This window comes from Scomber japonicus, chromosome 11, assembly GCF_027409825.1.
Source record: "Scomber japonicus isolate fScoJap1 chromosome 11, fScoJap1.pri, whole genome shotgun sequence".
Lineage (NCBI taxonomy): Eukaryota > Metazoa > Chordata > Actinopteri > Scombriformes > Scombridae > Scomber > Scomber japonicus.
This window is the reverse complement of record NC_070588.1, coordinates 2,574,288-2,599,850: the sequence shown is the minus strand read 5'-3', so window position 1 is coordinate 2,599,850 and position 25,563 is coordinate 2,574,288. Positions and strand designations below refer to the sequence as shown.

At 38.5% G+C, this 25,563-nt stretch overlaps 2 protein-coding genes across 2 annotated transcripts in view; both read left to right on the top strand.

Annotated features, from left to right (window-relative positions):
- Positions 1 to 10,041, top strand: part of LOC128368305 (interferon lambda receptor 1-like) — a 40,969-nt gene extending 30,928 nt beyond the window's left edge. The window contains exons 7-10 of the mRNA XM_053329096.1: positions 1,415 to 1,557; positions 2,149 to 2,439; positions 3,076 to 3,444; positions 9,844 to 10,041. Coding sequence (XP_053185071.1) covers positions 1,415 to 1,557; positions 2,149 to 2,439; positions 3,076 to 3,444; positions 9,844 to 10,041 — 1,001 coding nt within the window. The remainder of the gene's footprint in view (positions 1 to 1,414; positions 1,558 to 2,148; positions 2,440 to 3,075; positions 3,445 to 9,843) is intronic.
- Positions 10,042 to 10,519: 478 nt separating this feature from the next.
- Positions 10,520 to 23,753, top strand: LOC128368304 (interferon lambda receptor 1-like). The gene is made up of 7 exons (XM_053329094.1): positions 10,520 to 10,583; positions 11,897 to 12,026; positions 12,653 to 12,831; positions 14,764 to 14,903; positions 16,142 to 16,429; positions 22,878 to 23,384; positions 23,415 to 23,753. The coding sequence occupies exons 1-7, from the start codon at positions 10,535 to 10,537 to the stop codon at positions 23,619 to 23,621; spliced, it is 1,500 nt and encodes a 499-aa protein (XP_053185069.1). The 5' UTR covers positions 10,520 to 10,534; the 3' UTR covers positions 23,622 to 23,753.
- The last annotated feature ends 1,810 nt before the right edge of the window (positions 23,754 to 25,563 follow it).

The window sequence follows — 25,563 nt, the reverse complement described above, 5'->3', positions numbered from 1 at the left end:
AACTTAATTTTGTGAAAACCATGGCTTATAACTTCATTTTTGTGATCTCACAGATGCCAGAGTAAAACCAAGCTTCTAAATCTAACAACGCACATTTATTTCTCTATTCATCTGCAGGATAACCATACAATAAGCACAACCTACGACACAAGCTTCACTCTTGATAACTTGGAGAAAGGCGAGGAGTACTGTGTGGAGGTGGAAACACGGGCTGTGACCAACCACTTTCCGAAATCAGCTGTGAGCTGCACCTTCACAAGCGTGGTGGACACAAACAGAGGTTGGTCCATCAATAAAAAAACATTAAACTGCAACTTTATAATAATGGAATAATTGTTGTAGTCATGTTTTATACATTTTAACTCAGATGACAAATTATAGGAAATGACTTCTGACAGTCTGGGAACCAAACAACCTTTTGTTTCTATGTAAACTGGCTGCATATGTGTCAGTGAGGTGTTTTAGTCTCCATGTGGTTTAGTTAGTTAGTTAAATTTAAAGGGTTAAAATGTGAAAATAAACATATGAATAACTTCACACATTCTTTTTTTGTGGACCCAGCATCAAATTTCTGCTTTTAATCCATTTAGAGAGAATATATTAGAGGATTATGGTAAAAATGTCTAAGTGGTGTAACCATAAAAACTTTGTACCAAATAATTCAACTTGCTTAAAAACAGTAAATAGTCAATAAAACACCTTCCTTCCTTCCTTCCTTCCTTCCTTCCTTCCTTCCTTCCTAACACCATATCAACTAGTTTGGCATGATCTTACATTATAACTTTTATATTAAATAAAGCTAATGGAATACTATTGTTCTAAATATTACATTTCATCTGGTTACCATGGAGACCAGGAAACATTTACATGTTTTAAATGAAGTCATTATTAGTATAAGTCCACTTAAATACACTGTAGGTGATACAATATTTAATATTTATCATTCTTTTGTGGTTACACCATTTGACATTTTCAGGAGCATTCAGTCTTACTTTTGGTTTAAAAAAATGGTGCAAATTTGAACAAACCTGATGTTGCTTTTAAAACTAGTTTAACTGATTTTTAAATTGTTCATCTCATTTCTCATTGACCTCATATGACAATGCTTTGTCTCCTCTTACTTGCTGCTTTTAACTTGATGGAGACACCTGGAGAGGATTTGTGGGAACTGAAAGTTACTAAATAAAGGAAATAAGCTCAGTGTCAGCTCACCAGCGTGTAGAGCTGCACGTCAGGCGGCACACCTGCACCAAATTAAATAAAGCGTGACGTTGGTTACACTTTCTTTGTTATGTGGTTCAGAGAAGAAAACAAAACACAGACTGATTCATTACTGTGTGTGTGTGTGTGTGTGTGTGTGTGTGTGTGTGTGTGTGTGTGTGTGTGTGTGTGGTGTGTGTGTGTGTGTGTTCAGTCTATGTTATTTTAGGTGCAGTTGCTGGTACGGTGATATTTGTAATCGGTGCCTTTACGAGCGTCGTGCTTTGCCTCCAGTACACCGGCTTCCTGTGTAAACTGAAGGCGACTCTGCCCAGAGCTCTGACTGCAGTAAGAAACGTACGTACTAACGTGTTGTTCTTTACTATTTGTTCTGATACAGATTAAATGTGTTAATGCAGAGGGGTCAAACTCATCTTCATTCAAGGGCCACACACAGAACAATTTGATCTGATGTGGGCCGGATCATTACAAAGATGGAGGGAAGGAAATAAGAAGGGAAGGAAGGAAAGACTGACAAAAGGAAGGAGGGAAGAAAGCTAGGAAGGACAGAAGGAAGAAACGGAGGAAGGACAGGTGGAAGGAAGGAAAGAAGGAAGGAAATAAGAAGGGAAGGAAGGAAAGACAGGCAAAAGAAAGGAGGGAAGAAAGGTAGGAACGACAGAAGGAAGAAAGGGAGGAAGGACAGATGGAAGGAAGGAAGGAAGGAAGGAAGGAAATAAGAAGGGAATGAAGGAAAGACAGGCAAAAGGAAGGAGGGAAGAAAGGTAGGAAGGACAGAAGGAAGAAATCTTCATCTTCCTGCTGCTTTTTCTTTTTTCTTTCTTTCATTTGGACTCCTGACTGTTGATTTAAGACACTTGAAAAATGGTGAACTCGTCCTTTAATCTAATTTAATCTAATTGATCTCTTTCTGTGTTTCTGCTGCAGTCGACTCTTCTCTCCGGTAAGATCCTGACGCTGGAGCAGACGATCCCTGACCTGATCTCTGTCCGCTCGGAGACGGACACACAAGATAAGAGTAGAAACCCCACAGTGCCTCTTCCTGTCCCCAAGTCCACTAGCACAGGGAACGAGGTAGAAGAAGAAGAAGATGATGAAGAGGAGGAAGATGGAGCGCAAAACCCCTACATGGACAGAGACGGCGGACTATCCTCGGGGGAAAACTCCCACCAGGACAGTCGGGATGTGACGGCGAACGGCGCGCTGGCTGCACAAGAAGTATATACTTTTATACTTATACATGAGGAAGAAGTACTTATATATGAGGGAGAAGTATATACTTGTATACTTATAAATGAGGAAGAAATATATACATATAAAGAAGTACATACAATATATTCTTATAAATGAGGAAGAAGTACATACTCCTCCATTCATTCATATCATTTATAAACAAGCTTCCCAAATGTATTTACAACCTAAATATGTGTCAAAAATAAACTAAACCAACGTACTAACATAACCCCCCCTCATCCATGGGCCTCTTAAAATAGCTTGTTGAACTGATTTTAGTTATATGAGTGATATCTGACACATTTACAGTCTTTATAGCATCATTATCTCCTCTTAGTGTTTCCTGTTTCTCTGTGGTGGAAGTATAGTAACAAAAAGACTTTGATACTAAAAACACTGTAACGCTGAAACATAGAAGATGAAGACTCATTTACTCTCCTCCTTTCTGTCTTTCTTTCTTTTGTTTCTGTCTTTCTTTCTTCATCTTCCTCCTGATTTTTTCTTTTATTTCTTTCTTTCATTTGGACTCCTGACTGTTGATTTAAGACACTTGAAAAATGGTGAACTTGTCCTTTTAATGTAATTTAATCTAATTGATCTCTTTCTGTGTTTCTGCTGCAGTCGACTCTTCTCTCCGGTAAGATCCTGACGCTGGAGCAGACGATCCCTGACCTGATCTCTGTCCGCTCGGAGACGGAAGATGGAACGCAAAACCCCTACATGGACAGAGACAGCGGACTATCCTCAGGGGAAAATTCCCACCAGGACAGTCGGGATGTGACGGCTGAGGTGGAGGAAGCGGACACGGAGTTGAATCCATATGAGGGTAAAGATAGAGGAGAGGTTTCTGTTGTGTCTGAGAGGCGTCAAACTGGAGTCCAGGGATATGGCACAGGTCAGGAGGAAGAGGAGGAGGAGCAGATAAAGGAGGAGGCGTGCCACAGCTCGGGCAATATCAACCTGTTCTCGGTCACCCTCACCGCGCTGGCTGTAGGTGAGGAAGAGGAGGAGGAGGAGGAGGACTTGTTGAAACTCTCTGATCTGGAGCCTCTCCTGCAGAGAGACTCGCACACACATGACGAGTCGCATGATTGGACAACTGCAGCATTTAAAGGCGTTAACGAGAGCAGATACGAGGGCAGAGAGGAGGAAGAGGAAGAGGAGGAAGAGGAAGAGGAGGAATGCTCAGGATATATGGAACGCACGTGATTAATGCTCTGATGTGTGTGTGTGTGTGTGTGTGTGTGTGTGTGTGTGTGTGTGTGTGAGACAGACATGGGAAGGTATTGATTAATGCCTTTATGAAAGAAAGGAAAACTGAATCACCTCCAGACGTGTTTAACCCTTTGTAGGTCTGCTCAGCCGTTTGGTAGAGCTCACTTTGTGTCAAAAAGCAAAATCTGTTGAACCCATTTAACTTTTAGGTCAATCTTTATCACTTGTATGAGGAATGTAATGCACAGACAGACCATCAGATTGTGTTGTGGTTGCTATAGATACAGGTTGCTCTATGGTTGCTATAGATACAGGTTGTTCTATGGTTGCTATAGATACAAGTTGTTCTATGGTTGCTATAGATACAGGTTGTTCTATGGTTGCTATAGATACCGGTTGTTCTCTGGTTGCTATAGATATAGGTTGTATTATGGTTGCTATAGATACAGGTTGTTCTATGGTTGCTATAGATACAAGTTGTTCTATGGTTGCTATAGATACAGGTTGTTCTATGGTTGCTATAGATACAAGTTGTTCTATGGTTGCTATAGATACAGGTTGTTCTATGGTTGCTATAGATACCGGTTGTTCTCTGGTTGCTATAGATATAGGTTGTGTTATGGTTGCTATAGATACAGGTTGTTCTATGGTTGCTATAGATACCGGTTGTTCTCTGGTTGCTATAGATATAGGTTGTGTTATGGTTGCTATAGATACAGGTTGTTCTATGGTTGCTATAGATACAGGTTGTTCTATGGTTGCTATAGATACAAGTTGTTCTATGGTTGCTATAGATACAGGTTGTGTTACGGTTGCTATAGATGCAGGTTGTTCTATGGTTGCTATAGATACAGGTTGTTCTATGGTTGCTATAGATACAGGTTGTGCTGACATCAGAGATCCAGCTGGAGATATTTTTGAAGTTGACTTTCATGTTTTCATCTTGTACATGAACAGAATGAGTCTCTAACGTGATTTTAATAAAAGTTTAGAACAGATGAGGTGTGAATGAGTCTGTAGAGGCTGTAAAACATCACATTTAGACTCAATGAGAAAAAGAATCCATGTTTTATGTTGCCATGGCCTCAAAGAGGAAGGAAAAGCAAAGAGATTATTTTTTTAAATAGCACTTTTTTGGTGGGACCTGCAAAGGGTTAATAGTTTGTGACATCTTCTTTTTCTTCTTTGTGTAAATATACCAAAAAAACCCCAATGAATTCATTCCATTTAACATTAAATTATTTAGAAAGTTGTATTTCAAGACCAGCAAACTGTTTTTTTATTTTTTTTTGTATGAGTGACCAAATATGTCAAATGTCTTTATGTGATGAAACATGATGGATTTGAGACGCCTCAGTGTTGATCTGAGTCAGTCCTGACTGAACGTTTTTGTTAATACTGACACTTTATGGACCTTTATTCACTGCTGCATGGTGCAATCTGGCTTATATCTGCATGCTTATTCTACATATGTCCATTAAAAAACAGCATTCTCCATCACACATAGCCTACCAGGCCACCGTAATTACTACTTTCTTTCATTTCTCTGCAGCTCCTCCACTAATACATCAAATCATTGACGTTAAAACTGACCCTTAAAAGATCCCTCGCTAACTCGCTGTCAGTGTAAGTGACTCTACAAGCCTCATCAGAAACTAATATGAGGCTTCAGCTGTTCAATTTAGTCAAATCAGGTCGATATATATTCCCATTTCTTTTGTACAAATGTTCCTCTTTTTGTTAATATTCCTCCACTGGAGCTCAACAAAGCAACAAAATGGGAAATTTATACTAAAAAACATTTGTACTCACTTGATTTGACTCATTTGGACATCTGAAGCTTCATATTAGCTTCAGATCAACTTTTAAATCCATGTTTCTACAGAAGGAGGACTGTGGGTTTAATCCTGCATCACTTCCTGTTAACATGATGAAGGATCTAATGCTCAGTATGAACAGGAGGAATCATTACAGACAGAAAACACTTCATGTTACTTTGGGCTTCTGTTGGTTTAAGATAGGGTTAGGGTTCACAATTTTAAAAAAAAGTGAACTGATCCTTTAACCCTTACACACTGTTCATATTCTGACTCATAATTAGTCTCACAAGTCACAAGTCAAATTTTTATATATACAAAAATGTGTATGAGCTGCACAAAAAAAGCTGTTAGTTTCCATTTTGTAAACTGTGAGTCATATCAGGACAAAAATCCTGTGAAATGTGTTTACGGTGTTTTTACAGCTCTCAAGTGTGAAAATGGGTCCAATTTGACCCTGAACAGTAGGGTGGATTAGGGAAATGTGGGACATTTACTAATGTGGGACATCTAAGCTCCAGTGCATTTATCTCTTTTTCTATTAAATTATTTTAAAGCTAACTAATATATGTGTACTGTGTAAGTTATATTGTTTAAAATTACACAGGAACATACAGTCTACTAGTTTTTTAACCTAAAACTACGGGTACGCACATTTCAGAAGGTTTTGGCAGATAAGTTTGTATTTCTAAGCTTAAAAACTAGTGTCCCACATTATAAAATCTACAAATTCTGACTCTGATTTTGCACGAGGAATATAAATTAAGTGCCATGTTCCTTTTGAGTACAGTATCCAAAAATTGTCTTTTAATTTAACAAAGAAACGTCTCAGGGATTTCATAATGATTATAACACAATTCATATGTACAGAAGGTAAACAAGTCAGAATTGCAAAAAGTGTCCCACATTAGCCCAATCTACTCTATGTAAGGGTTAAAAGAAACTGGCTTATTAATGTGTGCATGGGGGGGAAAATGAAATCTGACCTCACACACAATCCTAAACGATGTCATAAATCTGTTTTATTCTTACATGAATTAAAAGAAATTAGCATGAATGTACTGAATGTTAGTTGTTGCCTCCCTGTCTTGAATGAAATGAGATAAACCTGGAAAGAAAAGGGAAAGGGAAAGCTGGATGTTACTGTACACTTAAACCAGCTTCCACTACATCACGTGATTTCTCATCAGCGAACTGCTCTGATGCTGCCTTCAGGAACCACCGGAAAAATGTAACCTCTTGCAATATACCAACAACAGGAGAGGTTGACCATTCATTTATGTATTACACGAAATGTCAAAAATAATAATAATAGTTTTGACAGTTGGAGAGTGTATGTTAATGCTGTTTATTGAAATGTATTTTTTTTAAATAAATATTTGTCATTGTGTAATATACAAAAGACTGCTGTGTGTTTTGTCTTTATGGTTGTGCTACAACTAAATATAACAAGTGATGTAGTATGCAGTATTACAGTAAAAGTACTGCAGTATTATGAGTGATGTAGTATGTAGTATTACAGTAAAAGTACTGCAATATTATGGTGATGTAGTATGCAGTATTACAGTAAAAGTACTGCAGTATTATAGTGATGTAGTATGCAGTATTACAGTAAAAGTACTGCAATATTATGGTGATGTAGTATGCAGTATTACAGTAAAAGTACTGCAGTATTATGAGTGATGTAGTATGCAGTATTACAGTAAAAGTACTGCAATATTATAGTGATGTAGTATGCAGTATTACAGTAAAAGTACTGCAGTATTATAGTGATGTAGTATGCAGTATTACAGTAAAAGTACTGCAGTATTATAGTGATGTAGTATGCAGTATTACAGTAGAAGTAGTGATATATTATTATATATGACATCATTAGATTATTAATAGTGAAGCATCAGTGTTAGAGCAGCATGTTACTGTTGTAGCTGCTGGAGGTGGAGCTAGCTTATACTACTTTATATACAGTTAGCTAGTTTATACTACTTTATATACAGTTAGCTAGTTTATACTACTTTATATACAGTTAGCTAGTTTATACTACTTTATATACAGTTAGCTAGTTTATACTACTTTATATACAGTTAGCTAGTTTACTCTACTTTATATACAGTTAGCTAGTTTACACTACTTTATATACAGTTAGCAAGTTTATACTACTTTCTATACAGTTAGCTAGTTTATACTACTTTATATACAGTTAGCTAGTTTATACTACTTTATATACAGTTAGCTAGTTTATACTACTTTATATACAGTTAGCTAGTTTATACTACTTTATATACAGTTAGCTAGTTTACACTACTTTATATACAGTTAGCTAGTTTATACTACTTTATATACAGTTAGCTAGTTTATACTACTTTATATACAGTTAGCTAGTTTAGTCCAGTGGTTCCCAACATAGGGGTGGGGCCCCTCCAAAGGGTCAGCAGATAAATGTGAGGGCTGCTGAGATGATTAATGGGAGAGGAAAGAAGAAAAAACAAAGTTCAGATACACAAATGTGTTTTCAGTTTTTGGACTTTTTCTCTACTCTTTGATTTTTGCTGAAATATTGGATCATTTGAACATTTATTGAAATGAAAGCATGTGAGAAGTTTAGAAGGAAGAATCAGTATTTGGTGGAGCTGTTAACAACTCATAGACATCTGAAATGTGAGCCGACTACACACTGCTGACTGGTTTCATCTTTAACAATGTGTTGTATTTTAAAAGCTTGTTATATTATCCATTGTGTCAAATCTGCATCTGAAAAGTAACTAAAGCTGTTAAATAAATAAAGTGGAGCAGAAAGTACAATATTTCCCTCTGAGATGTAGTGGATTTGAAGTATGAAGTAGAAGCACCTCAACAATGCACTTCAGTACATTTGATTAAATATATTTCGCTACTTTACTCCACTTATCATTTGTTTTGGTCAATGTTTTCTTTTCACTTTCTCTTCTTTTCGGGCTTCTGATGCTAAATGAGAAGCGGATTTTTTCTGGCTGACCCTGAACGCAGCAGAAGCAGCAGCTGCTCTCACCGTGTGTGTTTTTACTGCTGATTTTTGCTCCTCTGGCTGTAATTAATGGATTAAAGTAAAACTCCTCTTCAGTACAGGTAGCTTTAATATCTAACACTGTATTACCTGTAGATTATAGTTATTGTAGCTTCGGATTTTAATTAAACTTAGCCTACATGCTCAGTCGGTTAGCTCGTAGGCTAACAGTGATACACATCCGGAGAGTGGGCGTCCTGTCAAATGTGTTTTCTGACTAAATTAACGGGTAAGATATGTTTATCTGTCTTCAGCAGCTCAGGGTGGATGTTTCTGAATAAATGTGACGTTAAGTTATAAGTTTATGAAGCTGTTAGCCGGCAGAGAAAGTGAAACTGTTTCAGCTTCATTGTGTATAAACCGACAAAAGTTAACGGTTCAATGTGTCGTCACTATTTAACGTTAAAACTGTCAGTTGGAAAATAAACACATTTGATCACATTCAGAGGGAGGTTAGAGGTTTAGTGCTTTACTTTCAGACAACACCGAAGCCCAATTCAGCCAGTGTGATTAAAAGTCAAAATAATGAGAAACTAATTAGTCATAAGATGAATCATTATTTCGAGGCACTATTTTATCTCATTATGTTTAACCATAGACTGTGTGTTTAACTGATTTTAAAAACTTAACGGCTAAAATGTGTCGTCACTATTTAACCTAAAAACGGTCAGTTGGAAAATAAGCACATTTCATCCATAGACTGTATATAAGAGGGAGGTTAGAGGTTTAGTGCTTTACTTTCAGACAAACCGAAGCCCAATTCAACCAGTGTGATTAAAAAAAAAAGTCAAAATAATGAGAAACTATCAAGTCATAAGATGTAAGTCATCATGTTGAGGCCCTAACCCTTATCTTATTATGTTTAACTGATTTAAAAAAAGTTAACGGTTAAAATGTGTCGTCACTATTTAACTGTAATAAACCTTCACATTGCATCACATTCAGAGGGTTAAGGTCTTTTCTGGTGCTTTGGTTTCAGTCAAACACTGTTTCACTTTCATTTGTTTATTTATTTTAATATGTGGATTTTATAAATCTCTTATTGAAGCTCTATTCAGCCAGTGTGATGAAAAAGTCCAAATCGTGAGAAACTATCTTGAAAGAGTTAAAGTATTTCAGCTTCATTGTGTTTAACTGACAACTGATTTTAAAAAGCCAGTGTGATGAAAAAGTCAAAAATAATGAGACACTAATAAGTCATAAAATGAGTGATTATTTTGAGATACAAAGTCATTATTCTGAGATACTAAGTCATTAATTCAATATAAAAGTCATTATTATGAGACATTAAGTCATATTTGGGCGGCTGTGTCTCAGGATGTAGAGCGGTCGTCCTCCAGTTGGAAGACGGGTGGTTTGATTCCCGGCTCCTCCAGTCCACATGTCCACATGTCCACACTTAACCCCAGATTTGTCCCGTTGCTGCGGCCACAGTGTGTGAATGAGAAAGAATGGTTTAATTCCCCTGATGAGCAGGTTGGCACCCTGCCTGGTAGCCCTGCCATCAGCGTGTGAATGAGATGTAATGTACAAGCACTTTGAGTGGTTGTAATGACTAGAAAAGGGCTTTATAAGTACAGTCCATTTACCATTTACCATTCATTCTGACACAGTAAGTCAATATTTTGATATACTAAGTCATTATTTGGAGATAGTTTGTCATTATTTTGAGATTTTGAGACATTTTGAGAAAAGTCATCTCATGAATGTGTTTTCTGTTTAATAATCAGCCCATAAAATCCCAAATACTATTGATATAATGTCATATAAGACAAAGAAATGTGTCAAGTTTAATATTCTTGATTGACTAATCATTGCAGCTCTAATCATATTTACATGTGTTTCACTGGTACTTTATTATGTAATCTTCATATTCTTTATATTCTGAGTAACTTCTCAGTCATTGACTCCAGGTTCTTGTTACAGACAGTGTCTCATATGAAAAGTGAGTCCAGTTGGGAGAGGAGCTGATGGGTGAGCGAGCGCTGGCCGAGATGGTTTGGCTGTCATGACTGCTCTCATTTGGCTGCTCACATGGCTGCCTCAGGTCCTGTCAGGTGAGTCCACAGTCAGGTGATGTTATGTGTTCACTATATTAACCCTGAGGCGAAGGTACAACACAATAAATACCTTATAATGAGTCATAAACAGCAGTATATCAAACATGTCCAGCCCTGTTCCTAAATATTTGCGTATCTCTTTTTAGCTCAGTACTAAATAAGAAACACTTGTCATAACTTTGTATCTTATTAACAGTCAAATAACTTAGTATAAACATTATTAGACAGTCAGGTGACAAAGGAATGTAAAACCAGTTCAACAGAGACACACGTCACATGGAAATGGGTCAGTGATAAATAAGGGTTGGCAAGATGAGCAATTCAAAAATATCATGAGCCTCACATACTGTTCATTGCTCAGAAATGTATTAACACAAAAACCAAGATGTTTTCAACTTCCTAATAAACAAAACCATTTCCCTCTTCGATGATATTAAGAGTTCATTTTCCATTTCATAAACTAAACTAACCTAAACTAAAAAAAAACAACATAAACTCAACTCAGAGCAGGTTGGCTCAGGTCAGAGCCATATCTCCTGTTTTGATGAGGAGATTAACAGTACTCGTTAACCAGCGTTACCATGGTAACATAAGTCAGTAGTAGTAGCAACCTTCGCTTGGGGAGAATTGAGTTGAACGAGGGACTAAGTTACCTCCACCTTTTCTCTAACTCTCTAAAGTTGGCTCTGAACAGTATGTAAGGGTTAAGTATGATGGACTAGTCTCTGTGGTCCCGCTGCTCAAAGCTGAGCTAGTTTGAGTATAAGGGTCCGGCTGTGGTGGTTCGATTCCCACCAAACTCCTCCAGTCCACATGATACTGAACCCCATATGTCTCCTGGTGGATGCTTTGAATGGTCTGAGGACTACAACAGTCACTTATCATTTACCATATAATATTAGTATCATTTGAGTTCATTTGAGTACTGGTTGATGCTTTTATTTTGAAGGTACTGGGCAGTTTGGGTATAGGTAGGCAGGTAAAGGACCAGCAGGCATTGAGAAGGGTTTGATGGTTTTGGTTTTTTTTTTTATAAGTAAAGAGAGGTGGCAGAAACTTCATGCTTTCCTGGACAATGGACTTATTTATCCAGTGTATGATTCAGTCTTTACAGTCCTCATGCCTCACTGGCCGTTTGAGTTTCAAGTTAAGGTCAAAAAGCCACTGGACGTGTATTAAATGTTGTCCAACGGTGAAACTGATCGAAAGACGTCATTCACCCCTTTAAGATTTCCCTGAATTTCTAATGTCTTGTTTGTGTGTTTGTGTGTTTGTGTGTGTGTGTGTGTGTGTGTGTGTGTGTTTTCCAGTTATGAGTGAACTCCTGCCGCCGGTGAACGTCACTCTGACCTCCAAACAGTTCACTCACCTGCTGAGATGGTCGCCTGCACCGGGTACACCTGCAGGAGTCTACTACCATGTGGCCGTCACCCCGAACACGTTAGTTTCTCCTCTGCGTGTGTGTGTGTGTGTGTGTGTGTGTGTGTGTGTGTGTGTGTGTGTGTGAGAGAGCGCTGGTTTTTCTGCTGCAGGCACTTGTGGATCTGTCAGAACAGATCAGATAGGACAGGAAGTGATTACAGATGATTGTTTGTCTGACTCATACACAGAAGGTGTTTTCAGGAACTGGCTGCTGTAGAAACTTGTAGTAAGTTGTAGTTTTACGTCTGAGTTGATTTAGTGGCTCCAAACAGGTTCATGTTTAATGTTTGACTCATCAAATTACATATATCTAATTATAGTGAATATCTAATTAAAGGATCATTTTGGTTTATGAGTCAGTGACAAATAAGGGTTGGTAAGATGATCAATTCAAAATATGTAAAAAAAAAAAATAGTTCAGTATCAACGTTTATAGGAAATGTGAGGTTGAAATAAAGCAGAATGATCCTTTAAGCCAATCAGATATCAGCTAAACATCACAAAGCCATATCATTACAGCTGATGCTTCACCAGGTGTTGTATGTTCTTTATAGTAAATACATTTGAATGTAAAACCAGAAACTTTTGACAGAGTTAAAAGAGCCAGTTTGAGCCGCTCCTCTCCCTCCTGTCCCCTTCTGCAGGGGGTCACGCTGGCAGCCGGTGACTGGCTGCAAGCGAGTCCAGCACCCACTGGTCTGCAACCTGACGGAGGCGTTCTCCGACCCCAAGCTGACCTATTTTACCGAGATTACAACAAGACTGGACACACAGCCGCCCTCGCCACCGTTTTACTACAAAGGATTTTACCCCATCAAGGACAGTAAGTGACATCTGAGGTCCTGAAACTACACTTCCTGTTAGGTCATTATTACTGTAGGTTGCTACATTAACAGATATTCAGACACAGCTGTTGTAATCAACCCCAAAATAATAAGAAGAACATGTCTTTAAAGGTTCACAGGTTTCTAAGTGTTTTATGTGTCTGTATGAACAGTGAAGATGCTTTAACATACTTTTAATAGTCTGGCATTTCACAATATCCCCTCATACGTCTCTATTCTTAATTTCTCACCCACAAATCTAGATGATCATAGGTGTCCCCCCCCCGCCCCCACCCCCCTTACCCTCCATTCAGCACTGAGCTAATGTGAAAGATGACGAACGCAACACCTTCACAGTCTGTTCAGGTTTTCGTAGAATTAAAGTGAGAACCACAAGACGGTGAACCAGTTTCCTGATCAGCTAGAACAACAGCAGACTCTTCATTTGCACATTTAAATCTGCACCCTTTTTTTTTCTTGTAGTCGAGTCCCTGCAACGCCCCCGGTTCAAATCTGGGACCAGCAAGGGACTTTTGTTGCTTGTCAAACCCGTTTCTCTCTCCTTTTCTGCCTCATTTAATACTTCATCCTGTAGTTTTGCTGAGTCTGCGTATTTTTGTTTCAATAAACCACGATACACATTGAGCCTTTTGTTGAGGTGTAGCTATTTTTAGGGGTTTATTTAACAGAACCTTTTTCATCAACAGGATATCTGAAATACACAAATGCAATGTGATTCAAAACTTTGATAACCAAACAAATGTGATGAACATATCTCATCAACTGCTTTTGTAATGAAGTTGCTTTTGTAAAGAGACTTTGTGGACACCCTGCATATCTATATTTATAAGAGGGGGGCCAAAAAAAAAGTTTTTTATATTAATCGCAATTTTTTTCTGGCGACAAGAATCGATTTTTATTCATTTATTTAATTTTTTAATTTATTTATTTTTTATTTTCTAAAGACCAGCAAAATGTAGCAGCATCTTTATAATGCATTTACTTATATATTTATTCAATCAATCAATCTTTATTTGTATAGCGCCAAATCACAACAAAGTCATCTCAAGGCTCTTTACACATAGAGCAGGTTCTAAACCGAACTCTTCAGGTTTTAACTTTAAAGAGACCCAACATTCCCACATGAGACACAGTGGAGAGAAAAAACTCCCTTTTAACAGGAAGAACCCTCAGAACCAGACTCAGAGTGGGCGGACATCTGCCTCGACCGGTTGGGGTAGAGAGGAGAGAAAGGAAGAGGAGGAGAGAGAGGAAGGAGAGGAGAGAGAGAGGAAGGAGAGGAGGAGAGAGAGGAAGGAGAGGAGGAGAGAGAGGAAGGAGAGGAGAGAGGAGAGAGAGGAAGGAGAGGAGAGAGAGGAAGGAGAGGAGAGAGAAGCACATTGAAGGTCCGGGACTGGAATCTGTCTTCCGGATGTCTCCAGGCCCAGATTACCTGTGAGACCAGAAAGCACAGACAACTCTGGGGAAGAAGTTTAGCTTATTGATGCATTAATAGAACATGAATGTTAATGGATATAGATGGATGGATAGAGAGAGAGAGGGAGGAGGAGAGGGGAGCCCAGTGCATCATGGGAGTCCCCCGGCAGTCTAAGCCTATAGCAGCATAAACTAAGAGCTCTAAGAGCACTAACGATCAGCTTTATCAAAAGGAAAGTTTTAAGCCTACTCTTAAATGTAGGGAGGGTGTCTGCCCCCCCGGACCAAATCTGGAAGATGGTTCCACAAGAAAGTAACCTGATAGCTGAGGGCTCTGCCTCCTGCTTGATAAGATTTCAGTGTTTACCCCAAACGAGCCGTGACTGATATCCATCTCATCTTCTTTTCATCCTATTGTTCCGAGTTTGTCATGAGGTAGAAATCTGAGTTCATGTAACTGAAGTGTGTTTCTCTGTGTTTCTTCTGTGGGTCAGCTGAACTGGACCCGCCGCTGCTCAACGTGACGCCCTGCGGTAAAGTTCTGTGTGTGGACCTCCAGCCTCAAACGGAGCACCTGAGAGACATCTACAACTCCTTCAGTTACAGACTCAGAATCAACACAGACAGAAACCAGGTAGTGTAGGTGGACTCACACAGTATTCATGAAAACTGCTTTATCCTCTTGTGCCACAGCGATAAACCAGATTAAACCAGCACCGTGCAGGGTTATTATAGTTAACTAAAACTAAAACTAGCCATGAGTGAGTTACCATGACGATAATTCACACATCACATCCTGGTTTTTAAGAATTAGTCAGTAAACTGAGCTTTTCAAAATAAAACCTTTGTCATTGTGCTCATCTTCTTATCATTAACAAACAAAGTTGGGGCTGTAAATTACGGGAGATTCCCGGGAGAAAAGACAAAACAGGAGATGAGTCTAAAAAACGGGAAAATCGGGAATGTTCGGCTCTGATATTACTAATATTCACTCATCATGACAGTAAAATAGTCCATCCTAAGTCAATCTACTGCAGTAGAGAAGTAGTTCCTCTCTCAACTAGTAGAAGATGTTGTGAACAGCTGATGATGCATGATAAAAAAATACCGTCATATACCGTGAAACCGCTTTTATTTTGAAAAATACAGTGATGTACATTTTCAATCATACTGCCCAGCACTAGTATATAATATTATAAATGTGTTGTGTAAGGATTAGGGCTGTCAAACGATTAATTTTTTAAATCGAGATTAATCGCAGAATTTCCATAGTTAATCACGATTAATGGCGTTTTGAATTGCATGTTTAAAATCCAGTTATTTTCCATTTGAAGGCAGTTTTAAGCCCATAATGTAAAGCATTTCTTACCAGAGTGTCTTAACTGGGAATCAATCACGGCTCTGCTGCGACTCCCACACTCCAAAATGGTCCTTTGGTGGAGCTGAGGCTGGCTTGGCTGCACCTGGGTGTTTAGCGTGGAGGTGCTAACTCAAACTCCACGTACTCCGGTGGTAGTTAAACTCCGTTTGACACAGGTTGCATTTTACTTTTGACTTGTCAACTGAAGCGTCTGGAAGTGTTTTAAAGTTAAACAAGCCGTTCAAAAGTCCAGTAGCTCTCTTACTTTCCATCAGCGCGGTAGGTTTACTGCAGGAGGCCACTTCAAAGCATAGCGCTACAGCTAGAGGAGCCGTCTACGGGGGAGTAGAAGGGACAAAAAGGCTTGCAACATTAAAATGCGATTTTAAAAAATTAATGCGTATGGATTGCATTAATCTAATCGCGATTAACGCGTTAACGATGACAGCCCTAATAAGGATGTATAAAAATAAACTTCAACTTAAACTCAACCCTGTCTGTGTTCTCTGCAGTCCTTCAGAAACACCAAGTCTCTGGATCAGGTGATCCTGAAGGACCTGGCTCCGGGCCGTCAGTACTGCGTCTCCATCTGCTTCTCCGACCCCGTGATCCCCAGAAAGTGTGACTACAGCCAGCCTCAGTGTGCTTTCACCCCCGCCACCTTCGCTACAGACGCTCTGATCGGTGCTCTGAGCAGTGCTCTGGTGTGTCTGCTGGCGATGTCCGTCGTGGTCATGGTGGTGCTGCGGGTCCGAGCTGGTTTCATGTGTCTGAAATGGAAACCGATGCCACAAGTTCTGGTAAGTTTCAGTCTTATCATTTCTAAAAGGAAACTTGATTCAAGATGTAATAGTTTATAACCTTCATTCGATTTATTTATTTATGTCTACTTATTTTACACTATTTTATTATAATTATTATTAGCCTATAGTTTATGAATTTTAATTGTCTATTTATTTTGTCTTTTACTCTCTTTAACTTTAATCTATTTAACTTTTTTTTTTTTTTTACTTTTTAATCTATTTTAACCAATTTTTTTTACTTTAACTTTTAATAAACCTTTTCTCTTTTTTAACTTACTTTCATCTATTTAATTAATTATTTATTTCCATGTGTTTTATTTACATTTTTTAAGCATTTTTATGTATTTATTTATTTTTTCTTCCATGCATTGGTCTCCAGTTTTGTTTTATTCCTTTTTAAAATTACTATTATTATCATTATTGTTATTATTATTATTTTTTTTATCTCTTTTCTAATTATCAGCTTGTCAATCAAATAACTGTGAATCACTTTGAACTTGACTGGTCTGTATGAATTGATTGAACGTCATTATAATTGATTGATTATAATGACGGTGAAGTTCAAGCAGAATTTAATAAGTTTATAAGAAATTAATTGTTTTGTCTTTTAAATGATCAGTTAGTAATTCTTACATATATAATACACAAACATGCTCGTGCTTTAATACAGAATATATTTAAAAACATACTGGAGGAACAGCTGCAACGATTAGTCCATCAATCAGCAACTATTCGACAACTATTTTTGTCGCTTTTAAAGCAAAAATTCAAACATTTCCCAGTTTTCCAACTCGTCATCATGAGATCTAGCTGCTGTTTTTGCTTGTGTGTCACAGCTTTTTCAATTTTGGACAACTTGTTGAACAAAAGATATGAGGAAATGACATTAGGTGTTAAAGAAGACATTATGGACATTTTGATTTCTCTTTTTTTTTTGTGTGTGGAAAAAAAGATGAATTGAGAGGAGAGGGAGAGTAAAAAATGAAAGCAGCAGAGGTGGAGATGTGTTGATGTTCCCAAAAAAAACATTGGAGACTACATTTCCCACAATGCAACTCACTCATTAGTCTCTTTCATTAGATCCTCCCGGCCATCTTTCAAACTTACAAGTATATTAATGAGCACTCCAGAGAGCACAGAAGACATTATACTAACTACATGTTTCACTGTTTTAATTCACTATTCCCATAAAGTGGACATATTCTGCACACTTCCAGCTCTATATTTATATTCTGAGTGATATCTTTTAAATGTCGGAGCTGAATCACATCTGAAATATGAGCGACGACAGCTTTAACCGGAGGTGAGGAGGAAAGGTTAGGGTTAGGGGCTTGTTTGGGGGGATGGTGTTGGCTGTCTGCTTTGTGATAAATGATACTTGTATAGAAACTACGGTAAGTACAATAGATCAAACTTAACCCTCCTGTTGTCCTCGAGTAAAGGAAGGAAGGGAGGAAGAAGGAAGGAAAAGAAGGAAGGAAGGAAAGGAGGAAGGAGGGAGGAAAGAAGGAAGGAAGGAGGGAGGGAGGGATAAAGGAAAATAAGAACTGGTGTTCTTACAAACTTTCCAATGCATGGATTTATAAGTAAAGAGCTTATTTATACTACTGTAGAAGTTTGATAATAATCCAGGCATTATTAGAGGGGTCATTTACCAGATACACTGGTGGTCCCGTTAGCGCCTGTGCTAAGCTAACTCCAGTATTTTATATTAGATAGACTTCATGGTGCATATGACGCTTTAAAGCCTGTAAAGTTCCTTTGTTTCAATGTAGACACCTGCAGCTTATAGACATGTGCGGCGTATTTATGTTCAAAATAAATCTTTTTTTAAAATTCAGTGGGTGCGACTTAATAGTCCGGAAATTACGGCATATAAAAAGCCTGGTATGTCCCCTTTAATCTTATTTAAGCCGTACTGTAGATCACTACTTTAGTAATGTAATTGCTGCCAAATCACTACAGGGATAAAAAATAACAAGGTCTCGTTATGGATATACTTTCATTTTTTTCATTAGTTTTTACATCTAAAGTCACGTAGGAGTGGTAATCTCTTTATACTGATGACAATAAAAGCCTTTCTGTGGTTTTAGATGTCATCTAAGATCTGCTGATATCAGAGGTTTGAGGCAAAATGATAAAATACCACAAAGACATTAACATCAAGTGTTCAGTTGACATTTAAATAGACTCAGCATAATCTAATTTAGTCATTTGACAAGAAGTTATTCATATAATAATCACATTTTGATAATTTGATGGGTTTTTTCGGTCATACTTGGAGTTTTTATAAGTTGACCACACTGTTAACATGAAGCAGCTCAGCAGCTTCTTTCTGAGTAAAGCGACAGGAAAAGAAACTGCAGGCGGAAACATAAAAAAACATGCATTCAACACTGAACTCTGAGATGTGCCATGGTTGTGGTTGATCTGTGGTGAAAGAAAAATATAAAAGTAGACAGCTGCAACGTTTCCTTTGCAACAAACCTGCAACACGATGGTACGTCTTCTTAGAAAAAGGTTTAACTGAGAAGCACGAGCAGCGTCTGGAAGTTCAAACTAATCTGAGTCAAAGTTAAAGATACTAAACGAGGAAGTGTGTTGTTTAATATTTGAGGATTTTCTTTTATTTTCCTGGTCGGTGTCGGCGAGAGATGAACGATAGTAAGCGGCTGCAGGACACTGTTGTGTTAGCCGTGGTCAAGCGAGCTAGAGAGTGAATGAAGAGAGAGAGAGCGCTGACAGAAATCCTCTGAATCAGATCAATTAAATTTTATTTTCTGATAGTTTCACAGCCGTTTCATCAGCAGCACTAATAAACTTCCCCACACACTTCCACTCAACCTGCAGCTCTGCCTCACACCTCTGAATGTGAAACACCAACGTACACACACACACACACACACACACACACACAAGTCTTAATGAGAGATTTTATTTCCATCTGTACAATAAATCAACTCTGATCCAAGTCTTTTATTGATAAGCAAAGATAGTTAGTTTAGTTATTTCAAGAAACACAATGTAGAAAATAAGGTTCATTAAGGACTTAAAGGACTTTATTTTAATAGATATAACCTCTACATTTAGCAGTGAGTGCACCAGAACGATGCATTTGACTTAAAAATGTTCATGCCCCCCGAGTGTTTGTCAAGTGGCCATAATACCCTAACTTTATGATGAGTGTTCATTCTTTTGAATTACCGGTATGTCACTTGGTATCTAGGCCTGGGTATCAGTACTCGATGTCTTTAAGGTATCGACCTAAATAAATGAATACCAAGTAGTATGGAAACATCTCCCTGCAATCCATCCTTTCTGCACCCAGAGCTGAAAATATGACTATTTATATGGACTTACTCACAGCCAATCAACACAAGTGTTCTTTGATTCAATACATCATGTGATTGGTCCACTGCCGCAGCAGCTACGACCCATCTGTGGTGGTGAATTTGAGTTAGCGTGCTTAGCAGTTCAGCAGCCAAGATGCCTCATAAACGCTCTAAAGTGAGTCTACACTACATACTGTTACACCAGAGAAAAGCATGATGGGAACATAATGAAGGACTCAGCTGGTATCAGTGTCACTTTAAGGGGACTTGGATTGGTGCTGGTACTGTATCATTGTTTTTTATATATAGATGTGGGATTCAAATGATGACGTGCTGTCCAGGATGACACCTGGAGCGATGGATTTAACATAGGTCAAAGGTCAAAGAGTCAGTTTTTATAGCAAATGAGGAGGACTTCAGTTTTGTGGTTGTTAAGTTTGAGACACTGACATATTTTAAAGCAGATGAATGTGAAAACAAACTCTGCACAGAGAAGTAAAAAATCATCCAACTGAAGAATTGAGACTCAATGATTCAGCTGCTCAGTGTAAAAAGATACTGATATATAAAGATGGTGTTATTTTGACACATCATGTATAGTGTGGGTGAGACTGAGATGATTCTGATTCCTTGGAACCAAATGTTGTAAATCAGACTTCTGTTACCGAAATAAAATATGCCAGCATATAAAAGACGTGTTTGACATTATCTTAATGAGCCGACAGTCACCAGTAAGTAGTGAAACCTTCGGTCCTGATCAGTCAGTGTCTTGGTGCTGCGCTGCGATGTGTCCATGTGGGCGTTGTTTACAGTTAACCTTTTATTATTCGAGGCCTTCGTCTCATGCGAGGGGGATTTGAACACACTTCTTTATAAAATAAGGCGTGGTTTCATGTTCTGGTATTAATCGCCTCAAGTCGATCGGCACCAGTGAGTCGCGAAGGGGCTTCCCCCCCTACCCCCCCACCCCACACACAGGGTTTATATGTAGTCAGTATATTACATGTGAAATTTGGAGAGGATGCGAGGCGCAGTGGTTGCTCACCCAACTGTCTCTTTTCCAAACACACCGATGCACCCAGCAGCAGTTTGTGGGATCTCACTTCCTTTCATGTGATTCAGTAACATTTCCACTGCTGAGAAACAACAAGAAAACCAAACAGCTTTATTTGGTTAAATGTGTTGGTGAATGTGTGCTCACTGTCTGAATCTCTACCAGCTGCTGGTTATTAGCTGAAATGCTCCTTTAAACACTTTTCAGCTTCAGCTCATCGTACTAACAGAACATCAAACATGAACATATCTTCCTATAGTGGTTTAAAAAGTCAGAACATGAACACTAAAAGGACTTCATGATCAACAGTAAATACATGGACAGTTGTAATAATTATTTAAAGTTGTTTATTCTCTAAAAATAGTCAAATATTTGTAAATGACAGATTCTCTGATATAAACATACAATGCACATTTTCCAGGTGGAGGAGTTTAACTCAGAGACAAAGAGGAAGTACATATTTTTGTTAATTCAGGTGATAATCAACAGGTTTAAATAATACCACAAAATAATGAATCTGTGTCAATTTACAGCTATGACTGAAAAGATGTAGGCAGGTGTCACTTATTATGTCTCTCACGATACAGGAAGTGTAAATCGCTGTTGTGAAAAGTACAAAGTACACATTTAAAATAGTAATAGGTTGATTAAAATGACCAAAGTCATTTACCAGAAATCAATAGGATGTATTTCAGTTTAAGTTTACACACACACACACACACGCACACACACACACACACACATACACATACACATACACATACACACACACACACACACACACACACACACACACACACACACACACACAGTAATGTAATAGACCTAAACAGTCCGAGGTGGAAGTACTCAGATCCTTTACTTTAGTTAAAGTACCAATACAGTAATATAAAAATACTCCATTACATTCCTGGATGAAAAATCTACTACAGTAAAAATACATGAGGATTATTTCTTATTACTAGGGGGGGGGGGCTCCAGTGGTTCCCAACCTAGGGGTGGGGCCCCTCCAAAGGGTCAGCAGATAAATGTGAGGGCTGCTGAGATGATTAATGGGAAAGAAGAAAAAACAAAGTTCAGATACACAAATGTGTTTTCAGTTTTTGGACTTTTTCTCTACTCTTTGATCTTTGCTGAAATATTGAATCATTTGAACATTTATTGAAATGAAAGCATGTGAGAAGTTTAGAGGGAAGAATCAGTATTTGGTGGAGCTGTTAACAACTCATAGACATCTGAAATGTGAGCCGACTACACACTGGTTTCATCTTTAACAATGTGTTGTATTTTAAAAGCTTGTTATATTTTCCATTGTGTCAAATCTGCATCTGAAAAGTAACTAAAGCTGTTAAATAAATGTAGTGGAGTAGAAAGTACCTCAAACTGTACTACAGTAAAGTACTAGTACCTCAAACTGTACTACAGTAAAGTACTAGTACCTCAAACTGTACTACAGTAAAGTACTAGTACCTCAAACTGTACTGCAATAAAGTACTAGTACCTCAAACTGTATTGCAATAAAGTACTAGTACCTCAAACTGTACTACAGTATAAAGTACTAGTACCTCAAACTGTACTACAGTAAAGTACTAGTACCTCAAACTGTACTACAGTATAAAGTACTAGTACCTCAAACTGTACTACAGTAAAGTACTAGTACTTCAAACTGTACTACAGTAAAGTACTGGTACCTCAAACTGTACTACAGTAAAGTACTACTACCTCAAACTGTACTACAGTAAAGCACAAGTACCTCAAACTGTACTACAGTAAAGTACGAGTACCTCAAACTGTACTACAGTAAAGTACGAGTACCTCAAACTGTACTACAGTAAAGTACTACTACCTCAAACTGTACTACAGTAAAGCACAAGTACCTCAAACTGTACTACAGTAAAGTACGAGTACCTCAGACTGTACTACAGTAAAGTACAAGTACCTTAAAACTCTACTTGAGTACTGTAGTTACTTCATCAGAGTGTTTTTCTCAGCATGTGTTTCATAGAGCAGCGTAACAGAGATCTGATTCAACACATCTCTTCTCTTCTCTGTGTCTCAGACGTCCATCCAGCACAGGCAGGAGGACCTGGCCCTGCCTTCATCATCCTCCCTCCTTAATGTTACGGTAACACTGCCCTCTGCAGGCAGAAAGAGGAACAGTCAGACATCAGAGGACAGCGATGGAGAGAGTGACACAGAGAGCACAGCTGTGAGCACGGGAGGAGGTTATAAACTGCGGGTGGGCTACAAACCCCTCTCTGCCTCCTCTACATCTTCATCATCTTCATCAGCTCCTTTATCTCCTGACCCTGTAGTGCCACACAGCTACTCCTTAAAGCCCGACAGCGTGTTTCTTCCACCGGGCTTCTTCAGTCCTCAACCTGAAGCCTCCACATCGGGATCCAGACTGGACCAAACCGGGACCGCAAACACGACCTCGCCACCTGCGTCAGCCCTCAATCCTGCAGGTCCAGACAGTCCCGCTGAGCAGGGGCGGCCGGTGGGAGACGGAGACTGCCAGGTGGTAAATCTCTTCTCCTTAACTTTCGGCAGACTAGAGGAGGAGGTGGAGGAGGAGGAGGAAGAAGAGGAGGAGGAGGAGGAGAAATCCCATCCTGACATTTCGGAGGTGGAGCCAGAGTCTCCCTCCACCATCCTAATCCTGCCCTCACACTCTGTGGACACTGAGGAAGTTGCCATAGAAACAGTTTCCTGCTTGTTTGTCGAGGAGGAAGAAGACGAAGACGAACTGTCTCCTTACATGAGGCGTCCGGACAAAGTGGTCTCACAGAACTTGATATAGAAGTCTTTACAGATGGACGCTGCTCACTTTTTGTGTCTTTTTATACTTTTTTTGTTGTTGTTGTTGAAACAGAGAAGCTGTGAAGCTGTTGTCATAGTAGCAGCAGCCGTCATTTCCACCCAAAACCACAAGAAGTACAAACAGATTCATTCTCTTCAACGGCGTCATTATATTCAGAGATTCAACTCAGCAGCTCCTCCACTAATTCATCAGATCCTCACTTCATGCTTATTCATTAATATGAAGCTTCAACTCTCCAAATGAGTTCAATCATGTGGATCAGGGGTGTCAAACATACGGCCCGCAGGCTAGAACTGGCCCACCCAAATTATAATATATATTATACATTATTTATAGATTATTATGGGATGGTTTTACTGGTCCGGCCCACTTGAACCCTAACCCTGATCCTGTATGTGGCCCCTGAACTAAAGTGAGTTTGACACCTCTGATGTATTCCTTTTTTTTTATCATTGTAAATTTGATTAAATCTACAAACCTCATCAGAAACTAATATGAGGCTCCAGCTGTTCAAATAAGTCAAATCATGTAAATGTGGTAAATATAATATTGTTATATGATATTGTTAATATCATTCCACTGGAGCTCAACAAGGAAACAAAGTGAGACATTTATACTAAAATAACTAAAACAACTGAAGCTTCATGTTACCTTCAGATCATTTTTGCACAGGAGCAGTGTGAGTTAGTCATCAAGTGATATCTGACACATTTACAGTGTTTCTAGCATCATTATCTCCTCTTAGTGTTTCCTGTTTCTCTGTGGTGGAAGTATAGTAACAAAAAGACTTTGCTACTAAAAACAGTGTAACATTGAAACATAGAAGATGAAGATTTGACTCATTTGAACACTGAAGCTTCATATTAGTTTCAGATCAACTTTTAAATCCATGTTTCCACAGAAGGAGGACTGTGGATTTAGTCCTCCATCACTTCTTGTTAACATGATGAAGGATCTAATGGTCAGTATGAACAGGAGGAATCATTACAGACAGATAAACACACTTGAATTGCGTGCACAGTGCAATAGATTGCGCGTTTGGACGATCAGAAAGCTACAAAATGAAATTTGATCCCATGAAATTAGAGGTGAACTAATATATTGAGTTATAACAAAACCAAACATTACCAGAAGAAACGACATATTGGATTATTACTGACAAACTCAATGCTGTTAGTAAAACTACAAATATTCCACTCCGTCTCCTCGTCTCCATAGTAACAGCCGGTTAATACCTGTTATTTTAGACACAGTTACCGTAGCAACATTAGCTTCAGGTTTGATGCATGTGCTAAATAACAGGTTTACATTTCTCCTCCCTCTATTTTATGAACGTCAGGGTTAGGGTCCTTTAAAGTGGAAGGTACAATGAGGTTTTTTAGAGAACTTCTTGGAGTGATTTACAATTTGTACGAGTTTGAATTTTATGTTACTGATTGAGGTATTTTGGCGACTTTACACTTAAACACTCTGAGTCATTCTCCTACTGTAGACCAGTTAGACCAGTTAGCTTTGCTCACTTTCTTATTTCCACCACAGCACACCTGACACATCGTTGGCAGCTGACTGAGTTTATGTTCAGTAGCTGCTTCTTAAATCATCACCTTTCACACGTGCACCTCACTGAAGTCTGACCTCACACAAGAAGAAGAAGAATGCAAAAATGAGTTTACTGTAACTCGTGCAGCTGTGTGAATCAGTGCTTCCTCTGCTTTTAAGGCAGACTGATGCAGAAAATGTCTGCATTGGTTTTATACTTCGATCCACAGCTCGACTTCATAAAGAAGGGAACACTTGATTTTTTAAAATTATTTGTTTTTTGGGGCATTATGGGATGTAATTTTACTTTGAAGTTCACACATTTCTTAAACTTTCAAATACAGGTTGCAGTATGTGCATTTTAATTAATGTGTCACGGAGT